Genomic DNA, 20,949 nt, shown 5'->3' with positions numbered 1-20,949 from the left:
ATTTCAAAAGCACAAAAAATTAAAAGATTTGCACACACAAACGAAACACAGGTTGCTGTGGCTCTTGTATGTAGTTTTGCTGCCTTTTAAAGACACAAACTGATGATGTGACGCTGCTCTTGTGTATTTTCTGTTTACATCACTGCTCTGAGTCACTGACATTTCTTAAATTGACATAACACAGTCTGACGCATGATTTATTACATGCAGTAAACTAAGACTCTAGTCTAAAGGCAGCTTATGTTAGACCGTAAATAATAGCAAGAGAAGTGATAGAAGGGAAGGAAGTGCAACCAGTTGATGAGTTTCAACCTGCAAATTGTTTAATCAGAAAAAATGTGAAACATCTGCTATCTGAGTGTGATTTCAGGGTAGAGAAGTGACATTATATTGAGCTTTTTATCCACAGCAGCAGCTCAGTAAATGACAGAATGTCCTTAAAGCAGCAGTGTAGGTTGTTATGGTGCCCTCTAGTGGTCATTCATGCCCACTGACATTTCAGAATCACCTAACTCAGGGGTGTTCAGGAGGCACATACAGGCCAGATTGATCTCTAGTAAAATCACAGCAGAATAACCTATAAATAACTCCAAATTTCCCCCTTTAATTTAGTGCAAAAAAAGTCTGTTCTAAAAATGTTCACATTGAATGAACTCTTCTTCATCATCATCGTGCCATCTTCGTTCTGAAAGTCGACCACCATAGATCTCCGTTTGTGTCTATTCTCCACAGCTTTCTTTGCGCCACTTCTTGATGTCATCGCTCCGTTTACCTCCCTGGCTTCCTTTTGCACACCCGTTCCTTCAGGAGTTATGTTAGGGAGCTCTGCAGCACAACATGGCCGGCATCACTCACTTTTTGTACCGGCTATTTCTAACACTTCCATGTCTGTCACTCTTTCTCCGCAACTGATTTCTAATGTTCTCCTAATGCACCACAAAAACGATGGAAATACTCATAAGTGCCATTTTTGTTTGATGTGACACCGGCTTTGTTTGACACCCCTCACCTATAAATTAAATATTCTGCTTTTTTGTGCTGCAGCTCTGGACCTGCTGGACAAGATGTTGACCTTCAACCCTCACAAGAGGATCGAGGTGGAGGAGGCGCTGGCTCACCCTTACCTGGAACAATACTACGACCCCACAGATGAGGTGAGACTGAGGCTGAAGAGCAGATGGATAGATAGATAGACTGCAAAAACTCAAAATCTTATCAACTCTATTTGTCTTATTTTTAGTCAAAACATCTCATCTCTTTTGATTTAAGATAAATTCACTTAACAAGTGACATTTCAGCAAGATAGAGGAACTTGTTTTAAGACAATGCACTTTAAATATCTTTTAAGTCAAACAATCTTGAAATTATCTTGTTTTAACCCCCGTGTCATCCTGCTGGTCAAGTTGACCCGTTTTAAAGTTTAAAAATGTGGAAAAAAATATTTTCATAGTAAAAACTTCCACATTTTCTAAAAAAATTGGAAATTTCTGAACATTTTTTGGGTGGAAATAAAGAAATATTTTTAAAAAAAAATGTTTCTTTAAGAACATTCAGAAAAAATCAGCCACAATCCAATGAAATTTACTGGATTTTGGTGGATGTTTTTCTGAATGTTCTTAAAGAAAATAGAAGTTTTACTGATATATCTGTAATCACTTTAGATTTTTTTGGAAGATTTGTATTCATTTCATGGAAATATTTACAATTTTTTATATTTTTTTGTTTTTTTATTTCTTGTCAAATTTGGGGATTTTTAAAAATAATATTTTTAAGGGAAACTTTTAAGGAATTTTCTTCCTGAAGATTTTGCAATTTTTTTTTATAAATTTGGGGAATTTTGTGCTGAGTTTTTTTTTTTTATCAGACAAGGAAACAATATTTTTTGGTGCCGTAAATGAGGACAACTAGAGGGTTAAGACACCTAAGCTTGACAATACTGATGAAATAAAGCTTAAAATAAGTTTTCCCAGCTAATTTTAAGATCTCAAGATTCTCAATATCATATCTTATTTCAAGAAATCTTACCAAGCCATTTTTTAATTGTTCTATTGGCAGATTATTTCACTTATTTCAAGGTAAAAGTTCCTTGAAATAAACTGATTTTTCCTTGTTTTGAGAGGAGCATTTTTTCCAGTGTAGACCAGAAATTCTCCTTTGGCAGGTTCCAACAAATAAACACAACACACATCGAAACACACTCACAACGAACAGACGTCTAGAACAATATTAAAAAGAAACAGCAGCCAATCAAAACAATATATGTACTGTTCAGTGTCTTATTTCATTTTGTTCAGGGTGGTTATTGCAGTGGGGACAAAGGATTTTTTGTAGATGCTTTTGTGGGCCAGTGGGACTTTCAAATATCTGCCTGATGAAGATAAAGTGATTGAACCAATAAACACTACACATTTGAGCAGTTTGTTTCCTGCTGCCTTCCTCTGAGCTGCTCTGCTGTAAATCTCGTTGTAGCCCGTTGCTGAGGCTCCGTTCAAATTCGACATGGAGCTGGACGACCTACCCAAAGAGACACTGAAGGAGCTCATCTTTGAAGAAACTGCACGTTTCCAGCCCGGCTTTAGGTCCTAACGTCTCCCACAGGTAAGTCTCCACCCTCTACGCTCCACCTAACAACCCAGAACCGCTAAAAACGGACCTGCAGAGGTGCAAAAATTTGGAGGGAGAGTGTTGAGAAGGAGCCGAAGTGCCGTTTTCCGTCCCGAAACAACCGACTGTACGAGGTGAGGTGGTTCAGGGAGATCCTCAGGACAGTCCCGCCTCCGCTGCTGCACACTGAGTGGCGTTACAGCTTCAAAACCCGCTCTGATTCATCCGTGGTAAATTTAACGGCTCGTCTCTTCAGAGCTCGCGGTTCTGCTTCTGTTCAGTTTGAAGCAGAGGTACTTCAAAAAGTATAAGACCACTTTAGAAACCGTCCATCTGCAGCATCGGAGCAGAGCGCTGTCAGTTTACATCCAAATCAAAACACTTCTGTATTTGTGTTTATACATATATATATTAGATATTTTATTAAGTGGTAGTTTATCTGATGTTTATCTAATGCTGACACTAACACATTCAGACACACAGACGTAAGCTTAAAGCTGCTTTCCTCTTAAAACTGTTAGATTTTCCCGGTGATTTAATAGTTTTTGAAGCGTAAACACGACACAGTTTTATGGCATTTTAACGTCAAACAACTTAATACCGCTTGTATGGAGAATTCCCCTAAAACTGAAGAATCTAAAACCAAAACCTGCCGTCCAGTAGTCTGGTCAGATTAATGTTATTTGTTCAGAGGCTTTCTATTTCTTCCAGTTTTAAACAATAATTGATTGAGACAAAGGTCATAAAATACTTTCTTAAACCACAAATCTAGAATTTATTTTAAATTTAGCAGAATATTTCTTTAGAGGCCCATTTTGCGAGGGTACAGCAGCAAGCATTGCATCCTTATTTTAATATTTTCCACACAAATGAGGAAAAAAAAAAGTTTGGTTAGTCTGTGTTGTTACAGGTAACGCTGTTGCTGTTGGTTCAGAGTTTCCTTATCAGTCATTTGGGGCCCAAAATTAAATTCTGTGAAATATTTTTGGCTGAATTTTGAGAAATTTGCACTCAGGAATACCAGAAACATTTTATTAACTTACTTAAAAGTCTTTTGGAGGGTTTAGTGTCTCCAGAAATGTGACTCCCACAATCATGAAATATGATGAGGACACAGACAGAATAGTCTCCAGCAGATCTACATGTTAAAATGACTCCAGCAGAGGACACATTTTTAATTACTGGCCCTTGAAAATGGCCAGAGAGTTCCTGTAAGTGAAAGTATATGGATGTTTTCGTATTTACTACTAATAATACAATATCTGGTCGACATTTTGTTAACTTTGAAGCCTATAACATCAGTAGAATTAGATTTGTGGCAGATTTTCACATGTCAAAATGTCTAAATCTGGTCTTCATAGATGTTTATATCTTATCTTCACTGCTCCTGTCTAATAAAGACACTCCAAAAGGATGCTTTCATTAAAAAACGTTACGTCCATGTTGGTTTTTAACAATCAAAATTGGTCCAAGCCGTTAAGCAGCAAAGTACTCTCTTATAAGAAGTCAAAATATGAACAACACCGAGGAGATATTTATGTTGTTTCCGACCCTGATGACCCTCCTCGGATGTTTCTTCTGCCCCCTGATCTTTTCTAACCACCAGCTGCTCCCCAGCAGGCCTTTTGTTGTGATAATAGCGATCAGCTCCACATTTTATCGCCCGTCGTCCGCTTTGTGTGCGATCGGCTGCATGTAATTACTGTGTTTCCTCTCTGCAGCCTTTCAAACGATAACATGAGTGTAGAGAGAAGGAGCAGAGTCCCGTCTAACAGCTGGGAAGCAGCTTCAAAATGTGTTTTAGTTCCTGGTTTAATGTAGCTTTATGTCTTTCTGCACTTTCACAAACCTTCTAAGCAAAAAAAAAAACACATTTGCATCAGGTTGCATTTTTCCTATAAATACAGATGCAGTTTCTTCTCCACCATCTCTGGTTTGCCTGAAATTTTTACATAAAATCTGGAGATTTATGAGGACATTTGTGAAATTTTAGATGGATATATTTAATATAGATAGCACATTTTTTAAACTGCCCATCAACCCACTATCAGCTTTTTACATGACACTTTTTTTCTAAATTTTCTTTTTTTCTTTTTATGTACTTAAGTTGATAAAAGAAGAGCAAACCTTGCTTCTGTTTAGGCTCAAATTGACCTGCTGACTTAAAATCAAGACAAATGAATCACGAGGATTTGTCCCGTTTTTCATAATAAATGTTTTTTGCAATTATTAAGCCGAGCAGAAGAAGTTTCGTACCATTTTCATACTTTCTTTTTAGATTTTTTTTAAATTTAAAATGCTTCAATTTGGCATAACAGGAGGATTAAAAACAAATACGTCAGAAAATATTTGACATATTAAGCTAAAATTTTGCAGATGGCATTTCAAATATCTGAAATTGATGATGTTCATGTTTCAAGCAGATCCGAGATGATTTAAGGTGGAATAACCCTTTAAATAGACATTTAACACCTTGGTTTTCTTTCCCTCCAGATGAATCTGTGGACGGGCTTCTTGGTGGCCACTGCTCCTCCCCGCCCCCGCACTGTTGCTGTGATATTTCTTTTATTTTGTATTGTTACTATTCTGATTATTCGGTTTTTTATTTCCCTCTCCCGTCGTCCACATCACCTGGATTCCTTGGGTCTCACTCGTCACGTCCACTTTGCTCAGGAATGGCGTCAGGAATCAATCAATCAGTCATTCTGTCTCTTTCTTTTTCTCTCTCCTGGGGGTGAGGAGGTGAGGAGGGGGGGAGTCACATCACAGCTTACAGTCCTGGGGGTGATTTTTAGTTGTTGTTTTTTGTTGTATGTGTGTGTGTGTGTTTGCGTGTGTGTTTTTAAGCCAAGATAAACAATTATTCTTTTTCGGAAGGCGTTCGGCTCCGGCTATCGAAGACCTTTTAGCGTCCGATTGTTTTGTTTTTCCGCCTTTGTTGAACGGTGGAACGCTAACGAGAATCATCCATCGTTATTAGAAACGCAAATTTTCTAACCGTCGCCGCACTGTTACAAGGGTTGCAGTCTTTTTCTCTCTCTCTCTCTTTGGAAAACTATAAAAGAAAAACCCAAATTAAATCACCTGATTTATGCAACGAAATCACGGAATCAGCCGGAGACGTTAACGAGGATCTAAATTTTAACCCTGGTGTCATCCTGCGGGTCAAAACTGACCCGTTTTAAAGTTTGAAAATGTGTGGAAAAAGAATGTTCACACTTTCAACATTTTTCGGGAAATCTTTGAACATTTTTTGGTGGGAAAAAAAAGGAAATGTTTAGAATGTTTCTTAAGAACATTCACAAAAAAATCAACCAAAATCCAGCGAATTTCGCTGGATTTTGGTTGATTTTTTTGTGAATGTTCTTAAGAAAATATTAGAAGTTTTACTGATATATATGTAATCACTTTAGATATTTTAGGATTTTTTTGGAAGATTTTTACTCATTTTTTGAAAATATTTACAAGAATATTCTTGCCAATTTTTTTTTTTTAAATAATAATACTTTTAAGGGAAACTTTTGAGGATTTATTTGAATTTTCTTCCTGAAGGTTTTGCAAATTCTCTGAAATTTGGGGAGTTTTTTTTGCTGTTTTTTTTTTTATTATTATTATTTTTCCAGACAAGGAAACAATATTTTTTTGGTGCCTATAAATGAAGACAACAGGAGGGTTAAAATCACCTGATTTATGCAATGAAGCCGGAGACGTTAATGAGGATCTATGTTTTAATCAAAAACTTCGTATTTGAATCCTTTAACACACAGAAAGGCCCAAATGCAAGCATATAAATATAAATATATATGTATAGCCTGAAGAGTCTTAAGATATTTTAACGGTAAGAGTGACGATGGAAATCTGATGAATTTATCGTCTTTTTGTTGTTTTAACGACAAGAAAAGCCCGTTTTCATTTCTCATCGGCTCCAGTCGCACCATCGATTTCTGCCTTAGCCGCGAGAAAACCCGAGGAAGAAGTTCGTGTCACATAAAGTCTGTATGTACAGTTCGATATTTTTCATATTTCGAGGGCGAAACTTTACGAGAATTCACACGTGGGACTCGTTTCGTCCGGAGGAAAACGTCGTTGTGCCTCCTGGTTTGTTCGTTTTTTTCTTCTTCGTCCTGTTCTGCGTCTTTTATTTTTCTTTCTTCGTCTTCTGTCTCTCTCTCTCTCTCTCTCTCTCTCTCTCTCTCTCTCTCTCTCGCCTTGTTAGAATAATACTGTGCCCTTTGCATGACTGTTATAAGCTCTGTATACAAAGACGACGATGTTAAGTGCCACACAAGCCGGGCAGATCCGCCGGGAGAGCGCCCAGCCTCTTTCCGTTCTGTTGTTCAGTCACACGTTTCCAAAACACACGGTGCTTTCTGTCCTCTTTTTGCTTTAGCATCCTCTCCTCTCTGTCCGTTTACTCCCCCCCCCCCGTCTCCGTTTTTCGTTCGTCGTTGTCGTTTATTTCAAACAAAAAAGAAAACTTAAAAAAAAAACTTTGGCTCTCCGTGTGCATGCTGAGACATCTCGTTGTGGTTGCAAATAGGAGAATAACCATATATCTGTATTTATACCACACACACAAGAACAAAAACACAGAAAAAAAATCACAAAAACCTGTCCTGAACCTGAGAATCCAGGCAAGATAAAGTTATAAACGATACTCAAATGTAAAAGTTTGTTTATTTTTGCTTTAAATTGCACATTTTAACGCTGATGACGGTCGGCGGCGTCCGAACCAGCAGACGACTGCGGTAAAACTTTAAAAAAAAATAAAAATATAAAAAAAAACAAATGCAGCAGAAGTCAAAACCGTTTTTCTGCTACTTGTCTGCTGATTAAAGACTGTTGAATTTGAAGCTTTTATTTCCAGTGGAAGGAATTTAAAGATTTGGAAAGAACATGTTTACAAAAGTGGGCCTCAAATATGTTCAGTTTCATGGTACAGCCTCGCCTTTTAGTGCAACTTCACGTGAAAAGTGTGACCTAAAGAATGAAGAAGAAGTATTATTCACGACACTAAGACATCTGGAGGTAGATTAAAGTCTAATCTGAAGGGATTTTGGCACTTAAATGAAGAGATTTAAATCTAACGTCAGAGGTTTTAGTGGCATCGAGCTGCAGGTCACAAAAGTAAACTCACGATTTTTACGGTTGGACTTTTCAGAGACAGAGCTCCACTGCTTTATGTTTCTCTGTCGTTGTGGCTCTTATAACATAAATATTAAACTGAGCAGAGGGACGAAGCCATAATCCGTCACCGCAGACGCCGTGACCCGCTGCAGGTCGACGAAAAAAATTAAACGGGCCGACTTTAGACGATATTTCACCTCTCTGTAAACTCTCAAAGAGTTCTCTGGAAGAAAAGTGTAATTTTGACGCTAGTTGTAGGTTAATTAGAGAGAAAAAAATGAAGGAAAACATCTTTTAAAAGCTTCCAAAGCATTAAAAGTCCAAATCTAAGATCTAATTAATGTTCAGATACCACCACAATGACTCAATATTCGAATGTTCGGGTCCAGCCCTCCAAAACAAAAACCTATCTTGGTCCATTTTGGCAATTTAGTGACAAAAAACTGTTAATATTATTGACAAATTCAAAGCAAATTTGTAGATTATAGTGTGCATATATGTGGCAATAATATGTCCAATTAAGACAGGTAGCAGCATGTTGTTTATGCACTGAGATTTTGGGGCTCAAAACGGGATTAGAACTGACTTTTTGGCCCTTGATGGTGTCAGAATCATCTAAAATGCAGCCCGTAAAAATTTCTAATATTTCTACTACCGTTTGAAAGTTTGGCTTCACTTAAAGTGTCCTTAGTTTTGAAAGAAAATGTGTTTTTCAATTAAAAGGCAACATTAAATGAATCTTAAATCCAGTCTAGACATTGTTAATGTGGTAAATGACTATTCTAGCTGGAAATGTTTAATGGAATATCTCCATAGGGGTACAGAGGAACATTTCCAGCAACCATCACTCCTGTGTTCTAATGCTACATTGTGTTAGCTAATGGTGTTGAAAGGCTCATTGATGATTAGAAAACCCTTGTGCAGTTATGTTAGCACATGAATAAAAGTGTGAGTTTTGTCTAGGTGACCTCAAACCTTTGAACGGTAGTGTACACAGGGGGTCCTCGGTTTATCGTACGACGTTTCATCGTTACGTCAGAACTGGTTTCATGGAACTAGTTGGTGAGTGGTTGTACGCCACCTTGGATTGTGCTACATTCATCAACTTTTCTCCCTTCATTATGGCTCCCAAGTAGATCAAGTTGTAAAAACAGTGCAACTTGTTCTGTTGTCTTCTTGTAAAATGACTCAGACGTGCATGAAAGTCATTGTGAGCTCAGAGTAGAGCCGCTGCTCCTTCCCATCCAAAGGAGCCGGCTGAGGTGGGTTGGCCATCTGATTTGAATCCCTATGGAGGGCTTCCTTTGGGAGGAGGCCCTGAGGTTGACCCAGTATTCTCTAGAGGGATTATGTATCTCATCTGGCCTGGGAACGCCTCGGGATCCCCCAGGAAAAGCTGGAAAGCGTTGCTGAGGGAAGGGAAATCTGGGATGACGAGCTTTGTCTGCTGCCTCCGCGACCCGACCCCAGATAAGCAGAAGAAAATGGATGGATGGATGAAAGTCGTTGGTATTCATGACTTTTACGAAGAACTGATCGATATCGTGATGCACGTAACAGCTTTGTTTTCATTTTCGACATAGTTCCGACACCAGTTGATTTTCGCCGTAAGTCGGAACTCTGGCGTAAGTCAAGGACCCCCTGTGTTTAATTAGAAAGTAGAACTTTGACGCTGACTTCACCCAGTGCTCCGATTCTGCTCGTTCGCTTGTCTAAACACAACATTTTTACAAAGCTTGTAGCACAAAACAAAATCATACAAACATTTGTTGCTTTAATTGGTTGTAAACCCGTCGAATTGATGAAAAATCAATTCCTGTAATCGCTGAATTGAACATTCAAGAAAATCCTTCTAAAAATCAACTAAAGTGGCATTTATCTGTAATATCTTTCCTATAATTAGTGCGAAATTACACTTTTGAGTCCCTCTTTGCTCGCACCCTGAAGCTGTTCTCAACTCATCTGATTTTCTTAGAACAAGAAAAGTTTTATGACCAAAAGTCCGTTGCAGAAAAGGCCGTTTTTTCCACTCACTGATTCCTGTGAGGCTGAGATTCGATTTTTAAATGATGATTAAATGCACTCTTCTACAGTAGTTTGAGACTCGTAACCCTGAGGTGCCTGCCGGGACTTGACTTGCCTGTAGATAGTCTAATTTTTTTTTTTTTTTTTTTTTGGGAGGGGTGTTTTAACGAGAACATTAAGGGCACTGGAAACCTTACTGGGATTAGTTGTATAAAACGTAAAAAAAACAAATGAAGCTTCTGCCGAGTTCTTTGTGCAAATCTGTCTGTTTGTGCCTTTTTTGATAGTCTTGATATCCAAGATTTGATGTGCAGCTTTCGTTCAGTCGGGACTCCGTCGTAATCGCAGTATAACGCTCTTAAAAACAATCAAGTGGGAGGGAATCTTTCATTTCTGTACATTTTTAAAGAGATTCGTTGCCACAGCTGTGTGATTTGTGACTGTATTGAAAAAGATGAAACATTTATATATATTTTTTTGCGTTGCCCTTCTTCTTTTCTTTTCTTTCTCTTTTCTTTCCTCGATGTTTTTGTGCATATATTTTTATTGTAAGATGAATGTTATGTTTCTATCAGACACTAATCTCGTTTGAGTTGTCTCCAGTGGAACTACTTCACTCTGTATGTTTTGATCAGTATAAACCTTTAATTGTGTAGTTTCTGAAAGAGATTTAAACAAAAAAAAAGAGAAAAATAAGACCCTTAGTTGTCTTTTAAAGGATTCTTCTGTTTGACCTGCCATAGAAACTGTTTTTAAATTGATCGGTCAGTTTTTATTTTTGTTTTTTTTTGTTGTTTTTTTTTGCTGTCGTGTGAAGGATTTGACTTGAACGAAGCATTTGCTATTATTAAAGACTGACTGCTACTTTGAAAAGAAAGTCTGTTTCTTAATGTTTTTTTTTCTTTTTGCAACTTTGCCATGACATTTAAATAGACGTTCATTAAAAACACTGTACCTTCATCGACACGTGTGAAGTGTTTTTGTGCTCCACACTTCAAGAAAACTTCCAATTAATCCACTTTTATTTTATTTTCTGATGTTCCAAACCAGCAGCGGATGATCTCCCAGCTATTTTCACTTCTTTATTGTCTTTAATAATATTTATTACCCTGAAATATTGCATCTCATATCTATAAATACTTCAATCTCTTGCAAAATATCTGTTAAAACCTTTTATTCTAACTGCATTAAAGTGGACGTCATGCATCAGCTGTTATATTCTGCTCATCAAAGCCTTATGTGGCAATTTAATGACCAAAAAAACTGTTGATCGTTGGATGCGTTCATCTAGGATGGGTATATATCCAATGATAGCAGATGAAGTTAATGCACGTCATCCAAGGAGGATTCCACTTGGACTTTCCACGGTGGTGAAGGTGATTCAAAAGTTGAAAGAAACGGGCAGTTTCATGGACAAACCCCGTTCTGGACGACCAAATGTATCAGCCGAAACTAAAGAATTGGTAATGGATAAAATTCATGCTAGCCCCCCCCCAAAAAAAATCTCTATACGTCCATCTTTAATGTCCACTGAGAAGTACCAGTTCAACTCTTTCTTCTTGTCAAAGCCATATTTAATCTGTGGAGACAAAAAAAATTACATTTAATGAGATTTCTGTGTGTCCAGACTTTAGGGACACCCTATAATGTGTATATGTGAAAATGATATGTCCAATTAAGATGAAACATTACAGGTAAGAGCATGCTGTTCATGTACTCACCGATTTTGAGATTTTTTTGGGCTAAAAACCTGTCAAAAGCACATTTTTTCTGGTTCTTTGTGTTTTCTGATTCAAGTTCTAAAATGAAAGCTTCTGAAATCTTTCATCAAAAATGAAAGAAGAGTTTTGAACCTGACTTCATGCGGTGTTCAGATCTCTGTTCTGAAAATGTACGCAATTTAATGAGTTGAAACCTTATTTACATGTTTTAAAATCACATTTAGTTTATTTAAGGTGGTAATACAAATAAATCACTCATTATGGACTTGTGTCAGTGACCTGTCAATGATGTTATATAATTATCTGATGACATACTAAAAGTTAAACTATAAATTATAGTGTGTATGTATGAAAACAATATCCACCAAGAAAAGACACTGGAGGAGCTTTTTTTCACACACAGGTCAATTTTTAGGATTACAATCATGGTAAAACCTCACTTTTTCACAGTATTTTCTGATTTACTGATTGATAAAAAGACATACAAAAATCTGTTTATGGTGGAAATTTATACATAATTCAGGCACAGTGAATAAATGTTAAACTAGTTCTTTACAGTTTTTATTAGGAGGATCAAATTGTACTTATTGTAAATATTAAGCAGAAGGTATCCCCCGTCAACCCTCTGAAAGCTGTGTACATGTTGTATTTCTTGCATTAGTTTTTTTATATACTTAGCTGTCAGTTTTTCCCTTTAAATGACAACAGAGGCCACAGAACAGAACCACATTAACCTTATTCCAGATCATAAATGTAGCAGAAAACAGGACAAAACTCTAATCATGGGTATAAAATAGCACTAAATCATGGAAATATTTACGAAAACTGGATTAGATATAAGATTTTCTAGTGCAGGAATTAATTTGAGATGATTTCGTACAAACTTCGACAGAAAAAACAGCAGATTCGTGTTCATTAAATCTTCTTTTTACATTTTAAACGAATGGAATTCTAAATTAATTTAAACTATTTCCTTCAAAAATAGTTTGGATTCAATATGTAGTGCTTTGAAATGAGATTTTTATCATTTCAAACTGAATCAAACAACTAAAACAGAGACCATTGAATAAGCTGGGTGTTGTGTTCAGTGCTGCCTGGAGGTGGCGCTGTTGGACAGTTTGATGAGCTCCACTGCAGTGACTGGTTTGTCCACTCAGCAGCTGATTCATAAATATAAACGTCATTCAGTTTTACAGCCTCAGAGCCGCAGCGCGGTTTATTTCTTTAATTTTTTACAATTAAATCAAAGCTTTATAGTAGAATTCACATTAAATTTGACCACAAACTTCTTTTATTTTGAAAGGATGAAGATAAACTGATAATTTTAAGAATATTAACTTTAAATTTAAGCCTTTTTGTTTTATGAATCGAGAATAATACATAAAAAATTAATATAAAACAAATGCAGATTAAAAGAAAATTGACAAAATAAATGAATTATTAATGTTTTTCTGTAAAGTGACTCTGAATAAAACATTATTTTGAAAACGCGACCATCAATCACCGATCAGCTCCATCGATCCCTCCACGGTTTGTTTACTTGCTCCGTTTCGACCACGTGCTTGCAATGCGGCCACGCATGCGCGCCAAGTTGTTGGCTTTTTGGCACGCGTCTGCGTCGGTGGCGCGCACTGCCAAAAACAACTGTCGGCCACGCGGGCGAGCGTCAATAGCCTGGCCTCGGCTTGATTGGCTGCGATGACGTAGCCCCGCCCTGCCCGGCAGGTGATTGGCCGGAGGGAGGTTCTTCTGGTCGCTGATTGGACGCTATTTGTAGAACAGGCTGTGTAGCTAGGCTACTGCTGCCTTCACGGACCTCCACTAGCATCAGTTTTAAAGAAGAAAATGTGTTGTTTTTTTAGTTGTTTTGGTCGAAAGAGAAGCAGAGAAACATCAACCAGCAGACAGTCTGAAGCCTTAAAGGCTGTAAAATGTAAATACTCAAGATAAATACATCTAAATCTGATTACTTAGCAAAAGTATTCTCAATAAAGAGTAGCTATTAGCAGCTAAAAATCAACCAACTGACTGTTTGAAGCTTAAAAGGCTGTAAAATATAAATGTTAACAGCAAAAAAAAATTTAAAAGTCTGACTGTATAGCAAGGATATGCTTGAGAAATAGTCATAATTAGTGGCTATACATCAATCAGCAGACTGTTTTTAAACTTTTTGATGATGTAAAGACTGAAATCTGCATATTTATAGTAAAAACATAAAAACTATGATTCTGTGGCAAAAATATGCTTAATAGACATTTTAAGGATGTAAAATCAGAATATATTCAGCAAAAACTTAAAAACTGATTATTTAGTGAAAAAATGCTCCATACATAGCAGATGACAGCAACTTTTAAAAGCTATAAAGGCTGTAAAATCTGAATATTGATCCTAAAAATGTGAAAAAGTGAGTATTTAGTAAAAAATATGCTCAATAAATAGTGACTATTGACAGCTAAACATCAACTGTGCGAATGTTGATCAACTTTTTGAGGAAGTAAAAGCTGTAAAATCTTGATATTGATTGTAAAAACATACATAATAGTGCTTATTGATCAACTCCAACCACAGATGTCATAACCAGAGAGAAACAAGTTACACGTTGAGACACTCTGAGTTCTCTTTAAAGCCTTCAATCACTCTTACACAATAAGATAATCTATATTTTCAACTCAAACAACTTCAGTAACCTGAAGAGTCAGTTTGTTTTCAGTTTATGTTCTTTAAAATCTCATATTGAGTGATTTAATAACAATTAAACTGCTTTTTAGATGAGTAATAAAAGGAGATGTGGGTGAAAACTTAAAAGAAAAGAAAGAAAATTTCATTTTTATGAGTTTTAGCATTTTATTGATTTAATATTTGAATATCTGGACATTTTTCATGTTGATGTCACGTTTCCCATTGGTATTTCTGTGTTTATTTCCAACTTTCCACCGCTGTGCCATTAACCCTCTTGTCTTCATTTACGAGCACCAAAAAACTTTGTTTCTTTGTCTGAAAAATCCAAAAATTTAGAAAAATTTCCCCAAATTTCTGAAAATTTGCAAAACCTTCAGGAAGAAAATTCCAATAATTCCTCAAAAGTTTTGGTTAAAGTTTTCATTGTTTAAGAAATTCCCCAAATTTAGCAAGAAAATTCTTGTAAATATTTTCAAAAAATGAGTAAAAATCTTCTTTAAAATCCTAAAAAATATATCTAAAGTGATTACATATATATCAGTAAAACTTCTAATATTTTCTTTAAGAACATTTACCAAAAAAATCAACCAAAATCCAGCGAAATTCACCGGATTTTGGTTGATTTTTTGTGAATGTTCAGAAGAAACACTTTTAACATTTCTTTTTCCCACCAAAAATGTTCAGAGATTTCCCAAAAATGTTGAAAATGTTGACATGAGAAGATTCACTGTGAAAATAAGTCCCCCCTCTCTCATTTTCAAGCTTTAAAACGAGTCAATTTGACCCACGGTACAAAACGTGAAGAGAAAACAAAGAAAACTTCATTTTTATGACTTTTTAGCGTTTTATTGATCTAATATTTACATATTTGTTCATATTTCATGTTGATGTTATGTTTTCTGATTGTATTTCTGTGTTTATTTCCAACTTTCCACCGCTGTTCCATTAAACTTGTTCAGACGTGATCCACGTTGTTTCCTTACGCGCACAGTTTCTGACACTCGTTTGTCCCGCGGCCCTTAAAGGCAGCATCGGTCCATGAAATAAAACGCCGCTTTTTCTGCACTTTCTCGCCCCTACAAGTTTCCCTATTTACGCAGCTCTCAGCTCCGGTGTGGCGGCAGCAGAGACACAGTCGGTCGGTCCGGTTCGGTCCAGCGTCGTGCGTCTTCGTGCAGAAGTGAGACGCGCTGCGCATCACGGAGCCGCTCGGTATAAATAAGGCCGCAGACGGGACAGCTCGGCCTGTCCTGAAGAAGCTGAAGGTGCTCAGAGGTGAAACTCCTCCGTCATGTCCGCACTGTGATGGGACCACCGGAGAAATCGCTTCACGGTTCGGCTCGCTGATGCTCGGGGAGACTTGTTTGGTTCTGCTGGGTTCGACCTGAACGGGCTGCTGCTGCTGCCTTTATGGGACGGTAAAAGGTGTATGGGGTGTTTTTATTTTTTATTTTCCACCGGTAATCCAGACTCCTGCGGCTCCACGGAGGGGAGAGGCACCGAGTCCTGCACCGGGAGGTTTTCGGAGTCCGACGGGGGGGACGGTGAGAGTGTTTGGGGTGAGTGAAGCTGGAGGACAGCCTCTGAATCTGATATTTGCAGCTTTTCTGTCACACTTTGCATGTTTTGTTTCCTGTTGCACCAAAAACCTGCCCCATCATTTATCACCTTTAAACTGGAAAAACAACTTTAAACCTCCGGACGTTTCCATCATTCTCCTGCGGAAACTTGCATTTTACGCGTGTCTTTTGGCTCCTCTCGGGTGGATTTACATAACCCCAGGCCTCTAAATAACCTCCTTACATTAATTATAAGCGTGTTGCTTTAATGAGTTTTGCAATTTGATCTTCGTGTGACGTTCAGGAGCAAAGAAAAGACGTGCAGTTCGTTTGGCGTCTCCATCCTCTGTGCGCTCTTTTGGCCGCAGATCTCGGTCAGTTTTTTTTTTTCTTTTTTTTTCTTTTTTTGGTTTGGTTTGGAGAGGAGGCGGGGGGAGGCTTATGATGCCACGTGAACAGGGCGACAAAAACACAGAGAAAGGACGGATTTCATAACGCTCACGCAGCGCTGCGCCTCCTGGAAGGAAAGGAAGCTGCAGCGAGCGGCGGCGTGTTGACATCCGTCCTCCTCCCTCATGGTGAGGCGGTTTCAAGGTGTTGCAACACAAATCTTCTCCTTCTCCCCGTGCGAGAGAGGAGGAGGAAGAGGAGGGAACCAGAAATCACCAAATAAATAATCAAATAAGCAACATGGATTGTTGTTGTGGTCTGAAAGCTGACGCGTGTCCTCAAGGGTAAGACGAGGACAAGGCTTTGTGTTTTAATTTTAGCCCATTTTTTCTGTTTTCTCCCCCTCGTGTTTCCTGTCATCATCATCTTCTTATTCCAGATGTGGATCAGGATGATGCAGATAAACACGCAGCAGCTGCAGGAGAAGCAAGAGGGGCGAGCAGGCTGCTGGTTCTGCGCGTTTTAATCCACAGAAACATTTATTGACTGTCAAACGCGCCTCGTGTGGCACAAATTTGGAAAAAAAAAAACACTTGGAATCTATTCCAATCTAAACATCAGATTTAATGTTTGACGTCCTTATAAAGCACATAAATTCCTTTTCTGCAACAAAAATAATCCACATTAGTGTTTAATCAACCCACAGACTAGTTAATCTGTTAATAATCGATCACAGATTTGCTCATTTGAGAGAAAATTGTGCTAAAGATGCGCAAAAAAACAGAACTCCTCCTTTCATCGACACACAGCTCTACAGGTGGAAACAACACCTGGTAAACAGCAGGTTTTTTCCTCCTTCTTATGAGAAAAACAGCAGGATTCAGATTCATATTCTCATCTTGTATTTATTTACACATCCGGGTCTCTCAGCGCGCCCTCCTCCCCTCCACGATGCGTTCAGGCCGCCTGGGAAATAAGCAGCTCGGCCTTAACAAAACAACAACACGCAGATTTTTTTTGTCTCCTCTTGACCTGACATGTGTTTTGTGATTTAGTTTCATCACAGACGTCTGGTGGGAGCTGAATTTATGTCTTACAGCAGATAGAATATGGTTTTGAACTCTTTTTTTTTTTTGCCATTTTTACAATTCAAAGTCAGAGATGTTGTTTAATAGATACTAATCTGTTTAGTACAACAAAAGTAATCGTTAGTTGCAATCCTAATGAGGACATTTTGTACTTTTGCATCCATTGTCTTCTTGTTTCAGCTTTATCCTGATTCCTCTTTTCTTTGTGTATCAAAACATTTCATAAACCGATATTCTTAAAAATTCTACATCAATAAAAGTAAGAAAAGCCTCTATTGATCCAGCAATGCAAAGTTAGAGCAGCAAAGAGGATTGTACAAAAACATGGGGAACATCTGGACAAAAGTGAAGTTAAAAAGTCAACTTTATTGTCAGTTCTGCCGTATGAACGGGACATAGACGAGATTAACTTACAAAGCACAGCAGAAAAACAAAAATTACATTAAGAAATAAGGGAAACAGCTGATTTTTAATGGAATATCTCCATAGGGGTACAGAGGAACATTTCCAGCAACCATCACTCCTGTGTTCTAATGCTACATCGTGTTAACTAATGGTGTTGAAAGGCTAACTGATGATTAGAAAACCCTTGTGCAGTTATTTTAGCACATTAATAAAAGTGAGAGTTTTCATGGAAAATATGAAATTGTCTGGGTGACCCCAAACTTTTGAACACTAGTGTATATATATTTACAAAAAGTTTTGATGCAAAAAAGCAAAATGTGACTGAATATCAAAGTAAAAATAATTGCAGAGTTCATTCACTACTAAATACCTTTTTGATGAAGCGTTTGGTGCATAATCAGGAGCTGTAATGTGTTTTCTCTTGCTTTGATTGCCAGAAATGGACTGAAAATGAAGATGCAATGACTTAGTGGTGATTCAGCATGTTACTGAAATGTTCTCTGGTTGCAGCTGCCCAAATATCAGTTATGTTTTCATTTGATTAGTCCATAATAAGCCCAAAAGATGCCTTTATTTGTCCAGCAAACAGTCAGTTTACGTGGAAAAAATGAAATCGTCTGGGTGACACAAACATTTTTGAGCAGTAGTGTATGTACAGGGGTGTCCCGAAAGTCTGTACATAGAGGAAATCTCATTAAATATGGCTTTGTCGAACGATTAAATGTCCATCTTTCACTGAGAAGTACCAGCTCAGCTCTTTCTTCTGTCGACAAAACCGTATTTAATGAGACTTCCAGACTTTAGGGACACTCTGTACAAAACACAGACTGAATGGAGGAAAAAACCTAGCCCATTTCCACTTGAATGTGACTCACAATCGAGTCCCCATCTTTCCCACGGGAGCCTGAACGCAGCACGGTCTCGTCCATTCACCCATTGGTCAGCGCGCCCGTCAATCACGGGCCCGTCTCCCTCCCACGTGGTGACGTTTCCGTACCAAAGTAACCAGGCCAGTCCATTACGCACACAAAAGACACAACAAAAGCCCGTGTTGGGAAAAATGAGATCCGTCAGCACCCAAAGGACGCGACAATAAGTTTCCATCTGGCGGCGGCACACATGGACCGGAGCCCGGGACGACGACAATCACTCATTTAAGTCCAAAAAGCTGCAGCAAGTGACAAAAAACATCCCCGAGCTGCGTTCCTCCAGCAGCCAGTTTTCCACCAAGGCTGCGTTTTTGGCTCAGGATCTGATCCAGGTGGTGAGTACAGACAGACAGAAACACAGACAGACAGCAGGACCCCAGTGCTGGTTCTGGTGTCGTGTCGGATCCACGGAGCCTTGACGCGCTCCGTGGATCCGACACAACAAAGCAAAGAGCAGACTGTTGCTGCTGCTGCTGCTGCTGCTGGCGTCGTGCTCTTTTGTTGGGGGATAAACACGTTTCTGGAAGAAGATCTGGAGGAGCAAAGAGGCTCTGAGAGGAAAGATGACAACACAAACTAGTTCACATTTTGGAGAATGTGCGCAAAACGCGTGTTGTGTTGAGTTTTTTTGTTGTTGTTATTGTTGAATCCAGTGATGAAGGAGCGAGTCTTTTGTCTGGACACGGTTCTTCCTGTTACCAGAGACGCACGGTGCGCTGCTGCCTCTTTGTTTTCACTTTGCTCACTTTGAATATCAGCTGTTCCTGTTGCATTCACCTCCACACTTACACCTCCTCTTTTATATAAAAAGAAAACACACTTTGTGAGTTATTAATCTCTCAAAACTGACAAAAAAAATCTCATCATCCAGCTACTTGGGACAAAAGAGACGCACAAAAAATGGCATAAAAAGTGACCACATGGAGCCCGAAGTGAGCAAGCTGGCTCTGAAAGCTCTGCACAAGTTGCTTTTTGTCAGTATTTGGCTTTGATTTAACTAAAAAGTGAGGTGTTTATCTTTATCGTGCACGTGCCGTGGGGTTAAACTGGGCTAATTCAGAGAGCGGATTTGGTCCTTTTCATGCAGGGATTAAGCCTCGGGCACCTGTGCAGATTATACACTATGTATGTAAATGTGGCTGCTGTGGGGGCCACCGAGGGGCCAGTTGAGTGTTGTGTTGTTGTGTGTATGTGTGGTACTGTATACATACATGTACATGAAGTGTGTGTTTGCAGGGCTGCCACGCTTCACGTCACGGCTGCTTCCCGTCGAGTTGCGGAAGCTCCTTTGTTTTCTCGTCTGGCTGCTGGCTTCTGTCTCGGCGCTGCTCTTCCTGTTGCAGCACATTGAGCTCAACTGGAAACTTCCATAGAAGCTCGTTTTCATTGTCCTGTTTTTTTTTTATTGTTTTGTTTTCAAGGTGATGCCTTTTGTGTTGTTATGTGTTAAGTACAAAGATAGCTGATTATGGGAACAAAAGGTAGTCTTATAAACCAACACATGAAAATGAAACCCCAACACTTTTGTTGGACTTTCTATTGTTGAGCAATTGAGAACCATCCGATAGCATGAAACACCCACTCAAGTGCTCTATATTTTCTAACAAGTGGTTGTTTTGTTGCTTGAACATGGCATCATGATTGGTTGGTCTTTGTTTGGAAAAAATTAGTCAGACTTATAGACTTGTGGTATAGACTTCACACTTTGTCCACCCTTTTCCGCTATTTAAGTGTCACCATTTTAGAAAACCCACCACCATGAGACAAAACAGCAGCTTACACATGGAAATTTTCAAGTTTTGCAAGAGATTTGCATTGTGAATAAGGCTAGCTAGCTAAATTAACTGTATGAAGGAGCACCATTGCTGCATCCTGGGCTCAGCACCACCTAGATTAATTGATATTGGCTTAACGATATGCAAAAAAGCCTCACGTTTTCCCCCTAGTGAAGAATATTATTGAGGTGCTGTCAGACCATTCTACAGCATTGCTAAAATAGGTCCAGATACACAAGATTTAGTTATAGTTTTGGGGTACAAACCATCGACTTCCACCTCGCATTTCACACTTTGTCCACCCTCTTCTGCTGTCTAAGTGTGTACATTTTGAAAAAATCCACCACTGTGAGACAAAATGGCAACCTACACATAGAAATTTTCAAGTTTTGACAAAGATAAGCATTGTGAATAAGGCTAGCAAGCCAAATTCACTGTTTTAATGACAGTGCTAACTTCCTGTATGAAGGGGTATCGTTGCTGCATCCTGGGCTCAGCACCACCCAGAATAATTGATCTACTTCTAAACAAGATACAAAAAAGCCTAGCCCCCCCACCCTATTGCATAATAATATTGAGGTGCTGTCAGACCGGTCAGGTCCGGATAAGCAAGACTCTATAATCTGTCAGATTTAACTTCAAACTTC

General features: G+C 38.5%; 2 protein-coding genes across 3 annotated transcripts in view; both read left to right on the top strand.

The window, feature by feature from the left end:
* mapk1 (mitogen-activated protein kinase 1) overlaps positions 1-10,716 on the top strand; it is a 52,201-nt gene extending 41,485 nt beyond the window's left edge. The window contains exons 7-9 of the mRNA XM_022202590.2: positions 1,045-1,154; positions 2,470-2,598; positions 5,098-10,716. Coding sequence (XP_022058282.1) covers positions 1,045-1,154; positions 2,470-2,586 — 227 coding nt within the window. The 3' untranslated portion in view covers positions 2,587-2,598; positions 5,098-10,716. The remainder of the gene's footprint in view (positions 1-1,044; positions 1,155-2,469; positions 2,599-5,097) is intronic.
* Positions 10,717-15,193: 4,477 nt separating this feature from the next.
* ypel1 (yippee-like 1) overlaps positions 15,194-20,949 on the top strand; it is a 38,796-nt gene continuing 33,040 nt past the window's right edge. The window contains exon 1 of one of the 2 annotated variants that reach the window (XM_022202591.2): positions 15,194-15,715. The gene's annotated coding sequence lies outside the window, so the exon portion shown is untranslated. Of the gene's footprint in view, positions 15,716-18,510; positions 18,863-20,949 lie in introns of those variants that run through there. The other variant, XM_022202593.2, reaches the window with a different exon arrangement.

This window comes from Acanthochromis polyacanthus, chromosome 7 (genome assembly GCF_021347895.1).
Source record: "Acanthochromis polyacanthus isolate Apoly-LR-REF ecotype Palm Island chromosome 7, KAUST_Apoly_ChrSc, whole genome shotgun sequence".
Classification (NCBI taxonomy): domain Eukaryota; kingdom Metazoa; phylum Chordata; class Actinopteri; family Pomacentridae; genus Acanthochromis; species Acanthochromis polyacanthus.
This window is presented reverse-complemented; position numbering and strand designations above follow the sequence as displayed.